This window comes from Nerophis lumbriciformis, linkage group LG30 (genome assembly GCF_033978685.3).
Source record: "Nerophis lumbriciformis linkage group LG30, RoL_Nlum_v2.1, whole genome shotgun sequence".
Classification (NCBI taxonomy): domain Eukaryota; kingdom Metazoa; phylum Chordata; class Actinopteri; order Syngnathiformes; family Syngnathidae; genus Nerophis; species Nerophis lumbriciformis.
This window is the reverse complement of record NC_084577.2, coordinates 30,727,919-30,739,023: the sequence shown is the minus strand read 5'-3', so window position 1 is coordinate 30,739,023 and position 11,105 is coordinate 30,727,919. Positions and strand designations below refer to the sequence as shown.

The 11,105-nt window shown below is 37.8% G+C and overlaps 1 protein-coding gene across 1 annotated transcript in view; it reads left to right on the top strand.

Annotated features, from left to right (window-relative positions):
- The first annotated feature begins 836 nt into the window (after nt 1–836).
- gmps (guanine monophosphate synthase) overlaps nt 837–11,105 on the top strand; it is a 60,974-nt gene continuing 50,705 nt past the window's right edge. The window contains exon 1 of the mRNA XM_061925899.1: nt 837–1,074. Within this exon, the coding sequence (XP_061781883.1) occupies nt 1,048–1,074 (27 nt within the window). The 5' untranslated portion in view covers nt 837–1,047. The remainder of the gene's footprint in view (nt 1,075–11,105) is intronic.

Here is an 11,105-nt window from a genome sequence, read left to right as displayed (position 1 = left end):
ATAAATATATATATTATATTATTATATATATACATACATATATATATATATACACATATATATATATATATATATGCATTTTTTTTGTTTTTGTTTTTGTTATTATTATTTGTTTATATTATTAATCATATTGGTGTTTTGTGTGTTACTTTTGCAGAGTAAACTTTGGAGATTTCGGGTTAAAAAAATATATACATAATTCATTTAATATGCATAGACAGTTTTAAAGAAAGTTATTAGAGTAAACTTTGCAACCTTTTGTCGTTACATTTAACCTCTTTTATTCCACTTTTTTACGTTTTTATTTATTTTTAATATATATATATATATATATATATATATATATATATATATACATATAAATATATTTGTTTTTGTGTATATATATTTATATGCATATATATGTAAAATAAAAAAATATATATTAAAAAAATATTTAAAAAAAATATATATATATATTTATTTTTTATTTTATTTTATTTATTTTTTTAGTTATTATTATTATTAATCACAGTGGTGTTTTGAGTATTACTTTTGCAGAGATTTCCGGTAAAAAAATAAAATAAAAAATTAATTCATTATTATTTTTTGAGCAATGACAGTTTGTGTTTTTTCCTGACCTAACGTGTGTGTGTGTGTATATATATATATATATATATATATATATATATATATATATATATATATATATATATATATATATATATATATATATATATATATATATATATACACATACACACATATATGTGTGTGTGTGTGTGTGTGTCTGTGTCTATATATATATATGCATATACTTTTGCCGAGTAAACCTCGGAGATTTCCGGTTTAAAAAAAATAAAAAAAATTGTAAGCCACACTTTAGTGAGTGAGCAGCAGGGTAAAAGAGGAGGAGACAGTCCGCAGAGCCACAATAAGGCAGCAGTATGCAAGTCCAGCAGCGCTAAATAACTCTGGAGCTAAACACCGACTCGCTCGCTCTCTCCGTGACCGACGACAAGCCAAGCAAAACGGGGGAGCGCTCATTCCACCGCCCGGCAGTCCTCCATGGCTATGTGCAACGGAGACAGCAAGGTCAGTGACATAACTAGCTGCGGTTTGAGCACAACTAGCTGTGGTTTGAGCATAACTAGCAGTAGTTTGATCGTAACCAGCAGTAGTTTGATCACACATTCAGCAGCGTGTGTTCAAAGTTGAGTAACATTAAACCACAGGCGGAGGAATGCCGCCAATGTTGTTCGGTTGCCGCTTAACGTCTGTGCTAAATCATAGTCATGTTGTCTATTTTTCACTCATGCTAATCTACATTTAACACTAATGTCCACGAATAATGTGCTTTATGTTGTACCGCCCCTCCACTCTGGACGAAATCACCGCGTGGGTTTAGCATAGCCCCGCTAACTTAGCCTGCTAGCATGCTATCTGTCTTTACACTATATCTTATATTGACACACAGCTAACTTAGCCTGCTAGCATGCTAACAGTCCTTACACTATATCTTATATTGACACACAGCTAACCTAGCATGCTAGCATGCTAACATTTCTTGTACTATATCTTATATTGACACAGCTAACTTAGCCTGCTAGCATGCTAACTGTCTTTACACTATATCTTATATTGACACACAGCTAACTTAGCCTGCTAGCATGCTAACAGTCCTTACACTATATCTTATATTGACACACAGCTAACTTAGCCTGCTAGCATGCTAACAGTCCTTACACTATATCTTATATTGACACACAGCTAACTTAGCCTGCTAGCATGCTAACTGTCTTTACACTATATCTTATATTGACACACAGCTAACTTAGCCTGCTAGCATGCTAACAGTCCTTACACTATATCTTATATTGACACACAGCTAACCTAGCATGCTAGCATTCCTTACACTATATCTTATATTGACACACAGCTAACCTAGCCTGCTAGCATGCTAACAGTCCTTACATTATATCTTATATTGACACACAGCTAACTTAGCCTGCTAGCATGCTAACAGTCTTTACACTATATCTTATATTGACACACAGCTAACCTAGCCTGCTAGCATGCTAACTGTCTTTACACTATATCTTATATTGACACACAGCTAACTTAGCCTGCTAGCATGCTAACAGTCCTTACACTATATCTTATATTGACACACAGCTAACCTAGCCTGCTAGCATGCTAACAGTCCTTACACTATATCTGATATTGACACACAGCTAACTTAGCCTGCTAGCATGCTAGCAGTCCTTACACTATTACTTATATTGACACACAGCTAACTTAGCATGCTAGCATTTCTTGTACTGTATCTTATATTGACACACAGCTAACCTAGCCTGCTAGCATGCTAACAGTCCTTACACTATATCTTATATTGACACACAGCTAACTTAGCCTGCTAGCATGCTAACAGTCCTTACACTATATCTTATATTGACACACAGCTAACTTAGCCTGCTAGCATGCTAACATTTCTTGTACTATATCTTATATTGACACACAGTTAACTTAGCCTGCTAGCATGCTAACAGTCCTTACACTATATCTTATATTGACACACAGCTAACCTAGCCTGCGAGCATGCTAACAGTCCTTACACTACATCTTATATTGACACACAGCTAACTTAGCCTGCTAGCATGCTAACAGTCCTTACACTATATCTTATAGTGACACACAGCTAACTTAGCCTGCTAGCATGCTAACTGTCTTTACACTATATCTTATATTGACACACAGCTAACTTAGCCTGCTAGCATGCTAACAGTCCTTACACTATATCTTACATTGACACACAGCTAACTTAGCCTGCTAGCATGCTAACAGTCTTATATTGACACACAGCTAACTTAGCCTGCTAGCATGCTAACAGTCCTTACACTATATCTTATATTAACACACAGCTAACTTAGCCTGCTAGCATGCTAACTGTCTTTACACTATATCTTATATTGACACACAGCTAACTTAGCCTGCTAGCATGCTAACAGTCCTTACACTATATCTTACATTGACACACAGCTAACTTAGCCTGCTAGCATGCTAACAGTCTTATATTGACACACAGCTAACTTAGCCTGCTAGCATGCTAACAGTCCTTACACTATATCTTATATTGACACACAGCTAACTTAGCCTGCTAGCATGCTGACTGTCTTTACACTATATCTTATATTGACACACAGCTAACCTAGCATGCTAGCATGCTAACAGTCCTTACACTATATCTTATATTGACACACAGCTAACCTAGCCTGCGAGCATGCTAACAGTCCTTACACTACATCTTATATTGACACACAGCTAACTTAGCCTGCTAGCATGCTAACAGTCCTTACACTATATCTTATAGTGACACACAGCTAACTTAGCCTGCTAGCATGCTAACTGTCTTTACACTATATCTTATATTGACACACAGCTAACTTAGCCTGCTAGCATGCTAACAGTCCTTACACTATATCTTACATTGACACACAGCTAACTTAGCCTGCTAGCATGCTAACAGTCTTATATTGACACACAGCTAACTTAGCCTGCTAGCATGCTAACAGTCCTTACACTATATCTTATATTAACACACAGCTAACTTAGCCTGCTAGCATGCTAACTGTCTTTACACTATATCTTATATTGACACACAGCTAACTTAGCCTGCTAGCATGCTAACAGTCCTTACACTATATCTTACATTGACACACAGCTAACTTAGCCTGCTAGCATGCTAACAGTCTTATATTGACACACAGCTAACTTAGCCTGCTAGCATGCTAACAGTCCTTACACTATATCTTATATTGACACACAGCTAACTTAGCCTGCTAGCATGCTGACTGTCTTTACACTATATCTTATATTGACACACAGCTAACCTAGCATGCTAGCATGCTAACAGTCCTTACACTATATCTTATATTGACACACAGCTAACTTAGCCTGCTAGCATGCTAACAGTCCTTACACGCTATCTTATATTGACACACAGCTAACTTAGCCTGCTAGCATGCTAACAGTCCTTACACTATATCTTATTTTGACACACAGCTAACTTAGCCTGCTAGCATGCTAACTGTCTTTACACTATATCTTATATTGACACACAGCTAACTTAGCCTGCTAGCATGCTAACAGTCCTTACACTATATCTTATATTGACACACAGCTAACTTAGCCTGCTAGCATGCTAACTGTCTTTACACTATATCTTATATTGACACACAGCTAACCTAGCATGCTAGGATGCTAACATTTCTTGTACTATATCTTATATTGACACAGCTAACTTAGCCTGCTTGCATGCTAACAGTCCTTACACTTTATCTTATATTGACACACAGCTAACCTAGCCTGCTAGCATGCTAACAGTCCTTACACTATATCTTATATTGACACTCAGCTAACTTAGGTGTGATAGTTTGTTTCCATAAATGTAATACCAGTAAGTGTTCCCACACTAAGTGTGTTATTAGTCATAGTGGTGTTTGAGAGTTACTTTAGCCTAGGAAACCTTGTGGATTTCCGGTAAAAAAAAAAGAAATAGAAATTGGGTTTTTCCTAAGAGCCAAACTTAGAAAAACACATGCTCAAAGCACCATAACAAAGACATAACAGCACATAAGTCTGCATTATAAAACCTCACTACAGTCAAAACTAGTATTTTTCTGTCGGACAAAAACGGCTTGTTTCAATTTGCGCACGTCAATATATATATATATATATATATATATATATATATGTCTTAATAAGGTTATCCAAAAAATAGTGCTCGATACCGTAGTAGAGCGCAATATATGTATGTGTGGGAAAAAAAATCACAAGACTATTTCATCTCTACAGGCCTGTTTCATGAGGGGGGGTACCCTCAATCATCAGGAGATTTTAATGGGAGCATTCGCATACCATGGTTTATATAGGGCACAGAGTGGGTGGGTACCGGCTGGCCTAGGGGCGTGGTGATTGGCTCATGTGTTACCTAGGAGGTGTTTCCGTCTGTGGCGGCATGCTGTGACAATTTCGCTGCGCTTGTTGAGGGATGCCAGGTCTGGACGGTAAATAATAAACAGTTTCTCTTTCAAGCATAGGTTGCATCTTTTATTACCACTATTGTAAGGTGTGCTGGATGCAAGAATTTGCCATGTTATTGAATATTCAACATTATTGTCTTTGAGGTCCCAAAACCAACAAAGACTGTAACTGTCGAAAGAAACCTGATTGCCCTCTCAACGGGGGGTGCTTACAAACATCAGTTGTCTACCAATCTAAGGTAATACGCAAGGACATTAACACATCCGACACATATGTAGGATTAACCGAGGGAGAATTCAAAACCAGATGGAACAATCACAAGGCTTCTTTCAGGAACAAAAACCTGCGAAATACCACAGAACTCAGCAAACACATTTGGGACCTCAAAGACAATAATGTTGAATATTCAATAACATGGCAAATTCTTGCATCCAGCACACCTTACAATAGTGGTAATAAAAGATGCAACCTATGCTTGAAAGAGAAACTGTTTATTATTTACCGTCCAGACCTGGCATCCCTCAACAAGCGCAGCGAAATTGTCACAGCATGCCGCCATAGACGGAAACACCTCCTAGGTAACACATGAGCCAATCACCACGCCCCTACGCCAGCCTGTACCCGCCCACTCTGTGCCCTATATAAACCATGGTATGCGAATGCTCCCATTAAAATCTCCTGATGATTGAGGGTACCCCCCCTCATGAAACAGGCCTGTAGAGATGAAATAGTCTTGTGATTTTTTTCCCACACATACATACATATATATATATATATATATATATATATATATATATATATATATATATATATATATATACACAGTGTACACTGCATCAATCAATCAATGCTTACTTATATAGCCCTAAATCACCAGTGTCTCAAAGGGCTGCACAAGCCACAACGACATCCTCTGCTCAGATCCCACATCAGGGCAAGGAAAAACTCAATCCAATGGGATGACAATGAGAAACCTTGGCGGTAGTGATGGGTCCGGCAACACCGATGCATCGGCGCATGCGTGGAGCTCATAGAGCGAAACCCTGTGTCGGTGCGCGTACCGCTTTTAGAAAGTCACGTGACCGATCATGAGCTGTTTTGGTCACGTGACCGATACGCCAACTGTGTCGCACTGATGCCTCCTCTGTGCCCTGTGAGCGGCTCTTTTCTACAGCCCGAGAAATAATAACTAAGAAGAGAAATCGTCTAAAATGTAATACGTCGGAAAAACTTTTTTTTTTTTTTTAATAAAAATGTGTAAAAAAATAAAATTAAAAAAATTCCCAGTCCACAATCATCCACAACACGTTCTCTTAGATTTCCATGTTATGATACATGTTCACATTATTTATTGACTGTATCTAAAAAAGATAAAAATGTATTTTTATTTAAATGAAGATATGAAATAATCCTAAATGAAATACAATGACTTGGTTTATATTATTGTATATACTAGGGCAGGGGTCACCAACGCGGTGCCCGCGGTCACCAGGTAGCCCGTAAGGACCAGATCAGTCGCCCGCTGGCCTGTTCTAAAAATAGCTCAAAGAGCAGCACTTACCAGTGAGCTGCCTCTATTTTTTTAAATTTTATTTATTTACTAGCAAGCTGGTCTCGCTTTGCTCGACATTTTTAATTCTAAAAGAGACAAAACTCAAATAGAATTTGAAAATCCAAGAAAATATTTTAAAGACTTGGTCTTCACTTGGAATAAGCGGTAGGAAATGGATGGATGGATGGGTCTTCACTTGTTTAAATAAATTCATTTATTTTCTACTTTGCTTCTTATTACTTTTAGAAATACAATTTTAGAGAAAAATACAACCTTAAAAATTATTTTAGGATTTTTAAACAAATATACCTTTTTACCTTTTAAATTTCTTCCTCTTACTATGATTAAAATTCAAAAAAATTCTGGCAAATCTACAAAATCTGTAGAATCAAATTTAAATCTTATTTCAAAGTATTTTGAATTTCTTTTAAAATTTTTGTTCTGGAAAATCTAGAAGAAATACTGATTCGTCTTTGTTAGAAATATAGCTTGGTCCAATTTGTTAAATATTCTAACAAAGTGCAGATTGGATTTTAACCAATTTAAAACATGTCATCAAAATTCTAAAATGTATCTTAATCAGGAAAAATTACTAATGATGTTCCATAAATTCTTTTTTTTAATTTTTTCAAAAAGATTCAAATTACAGTATTTTCCGCACTATTAGCCGCACCTAAAAACCACAAATTTACTCAAAAGCTGACAGTGCGGCTTATAACCCGGTGCGCTTTATATATGGATTAATATTAAGATTCATTTTCATAAAGTTTCGGTCTCTCAACTACGGTAAACAGCCGCCATCTTTTTTCACCGTAGAAGAGGAAGTGCTTCTTCTTCTACGCAAGCAACCGCCAAGGTAAGCACCCGCCCCCATAGAAGAGGAAGCGCTTCTTCTTCTACTGTAAGCAACCACCCGCCCCGGTAGAAGAAGAAGAAGCGCGCGGATATTACGTTTCATTTCCTTTGTGTGTTTACATCTGTAAAGACCACAAAATGGCTCCTACTAAGCGACAGGTTTCCGGTTCATGAAAAGACGCAATCTCTCCATCCGCACACGGACTACTATTTCACAGCAACTGCCTAAAGACTTTCAAGAAAAGCTGGCTACTTTCCGTGCATATTGTAAAAACAAGATAGCTGAAAAAAAGATCCGGCCAGAGAACATTATCAACATGGACGAGGTTCCACTGACTTTTGATATTCCTGTGAACCGCACTGTGGATACAACGGGAGCACGTACGGTGAATATTCGCACCACAGGGAATGAGAAGTCATCCTTCACTGTGGTTCTAGCTTGCCATGCTAATGGCCAGAAACTTCCACCCATGGTGATATTCAAAAGGAAGACCTTGCCAAAAGAGACCTTTCCAGCCGGCGTCATCATAAAAGCTAACTCGAAGGGTGATGAGCGAGTGGTTAAGGGAAGTTTACGCGAAGAGGCCGGGTGGCTTTTTTCACGCAGCTCCGTCCATGTTGATATACGACTCCATGCGCGCCCACATCACGCTGGTTTTTAATATATTATTAAAGTTTGACTGACCTATCTGACTGTTTTTTTGACATTCCTTTAGCGCAGTTAGATGCGGCTTATAACACGGGGCGGCTTATAGGTGGACAAAGTTTTGAAATATGCCGTTCATTGAAGGCGCGGCTTATAACCCAGGGCGGCTTATGGTGCGGAAAATACGGTAGCTAGTTTTTCTCTTCTTTTTGTCGGTTGAATTTTGAATTTTAAAGAGTCGAAATTGAAGATAAACTGTTTCAAAATTTTATTGTAATTTTTTCGTGTTTTCTCCTCTTTTAAACCGTTCAATTAAGTGTTTTTTTCATCATTTATCCTCTACAAAAAACCTTCCATAAAAGGAAAATGACGACGGAATGACAGACAGAAATACCCATTTTGTTATATATATATATAAATTTATTTATTTAGCTATTCTTGTTTAAATCACACTTACGTGTAACTTACAAATGACAATATATTTATTTATTTAAGTGTGTATCAAACTGGTAGCCCTTCGCATTAATCAGTACCCAAGAAGTAGTTTTTGGTTTCAAAAAGGTTGGTGACCCCTGTACTAGGGCATCAAATCAGTGTCAGTTGAGTCGGTCCATAGGTTGCCTGTAGGGATTTTTAATGTCCAGCAGATGTCAGTATTTAGTGACACAGTATCGACACAGTATCAATACAGTTTTGCAATGTGTCGAAACGCTTCATGAGGCCTCATCAACCCATCACTACTTGGAGGGGACCGCAGATGTATGTAGAAATGGGAGGTGGTTGCATCAGCTTTGTGCTTTTTTTTAATGGCTTTTATGTCCTTATTGATCTTTGACGTTTCCCTCTGGTTTTCATGTTTTTTACCTAATTTTTTGTGGACGTTTTACATGTGCACTGCCAACACATAATTTCCCCATTGTGGGATGAACAAAGTCTATCATGTCCTATCCTAATGCAAATAAGGAAAAATATTTAGCTATTCTACGTCCAAATGGGTGTTTCGAAACGTAACCGTGTAATGGTAGTTCTTTGAGGAAACATTTGCATAGATTTTGTTTAAAAAAAAACTATTTTCAACCCACTTTTTTCTCCCTATCAAAACAGCTCATTTTGAGGGGCGGAGTTGTTAGATGCGAATGAACCTCTGCTCACCACGCCCCCTTACGCTGACTAAGCGTTCGCTCCCACCCACCAGAAATGTTTTGTTTAGTTTTTTAGCTTTCTTGCTTTTATTGTGCACTATGGGCATCTGTTTTGAGTGACTCCCGCCACAACACAACGTCGAAGACGATATAGCCAGATCAGCTGTATCGTGCTTTGTTGTCGGCACTAAGGCAGGAGGCGAAGATGCGGGCGGACGAAAGCGAGGACGGAAGCCCGGCTGACATACAGGTCTGGAACTATACACGCTGGCTCAGGTTAAACTTCTGTCCAGTCTAATTTTCTAATGCTAGGTCCTGGACGTATATACGTGTGTATGTTTACTGACCATAAAAGGCTTTTCTATTCCACATCATGAAAATTACTCCGCTGCACGGCTGCTTCGAGTTATGAACAATAGACGCTAAAGGCTACAAGGTACGCTACGAGCGACATTGCTAACTTAACGGATTATATAACTTAGTCGTCCATTGCCAAACACAATAGGCACTGTTCCAATTAGAAGTAGGTTATAGGAAACTAATTCATTATTTTGTCTTACACTAGAAGGCTAAGCTAGCTACACAACAAATTAATCTAACATTGCTAATGCAACCAATAACAGCAGTTTCCTTCTTCCAGTCTATCTTGGCCATTTTGTCATCTACACCAGTGATCCCCAACCACCGGTCCGGGTAACCTGTACCGGTCCGTGACGCAGAGAAACATTAAATCTTTTATAAACGACTGCATTTTCTCCGACTTAACTTTTGCCTGTCCCACTAGACCAGGGGTCGGCAACCCAAAATGTTGAAAGAGCCATATTGGACTAAAAATACAAAAACAAATCTGTCTGGAGCCGCAAAAAATTAAAAGCCATATTATATACAGATAGTGTGTCATGAGATATACATGGAATTAAGCCTAGTCTACAGTCTAATTTTCTAATGCTAGGTCCTGGACGTATACGTATGTATGTTTACTGACCATAAAAGGCTTTTCTATTCCACATCATGAAAATTACTCCGCTGCACGGCTGCTTCGAGTTATGAACAATAGACGCTAAAGGTTACAAGATACGCTAGGAGCGACATTGCTAACTTAACGGATTATATAACTTAGTCGTCCATTGCCAAACACAATAGGCACTGTTCCAATTAGAAGTAGGTTATAGGAAACTAATTCATTATTTTGTCTTACACTAGAAGGCTAAGCTAGCTACACAACAAATGAATCTAACATTGCTAATGCAACCAATAACAGCAGTTTCCTTCTTCCAGTCTATCTTGGCCATTTTGTCATCTACACCAGTGATCCCCAACCACAGGTCCGTGACGCAGAGAAACATTAAATCTTTTATAAACTACTGCATTTTCTCCGACTTAACTTTTGCCTGTCCCACTAGACCAGGGGTCGGCAACCCAAAATGTTTAAAAGAGCCATATTGGACTAAAAATACAAAAACAAATCTGTCTGGAGCCGCAAAAAATTAAAAGCCATATTATATACAGATAGTGTGTCATGAGATATACATGGAATTAAGTCTAGTCTACAGTCTAATTTTCTAATGCTAGGTCCTGGACGTATACGTGTGTATGTTTACTGACCATAAAAGGCTTTTCTAATCCACATCATGAAAATTACTCCGCTGCACGGCTGCTTCGAGTTATGAACAATAGACGCTAAAGGTTACAAGGTACGCTACGAACGACATTGCTAACTTAACGGATTATATAACTTAGTCGTCCATTGCCAAACACAATAGGCACTGTTCCAATTAGAAGTAGGTTATAGGAAACTAATTCATTATTTTGTCTTACACTAAAAGGCTAAGCTAGCTACACAACAAATGAATCTAACATTGCTAATGCAACCAATAACAGCAGTTTC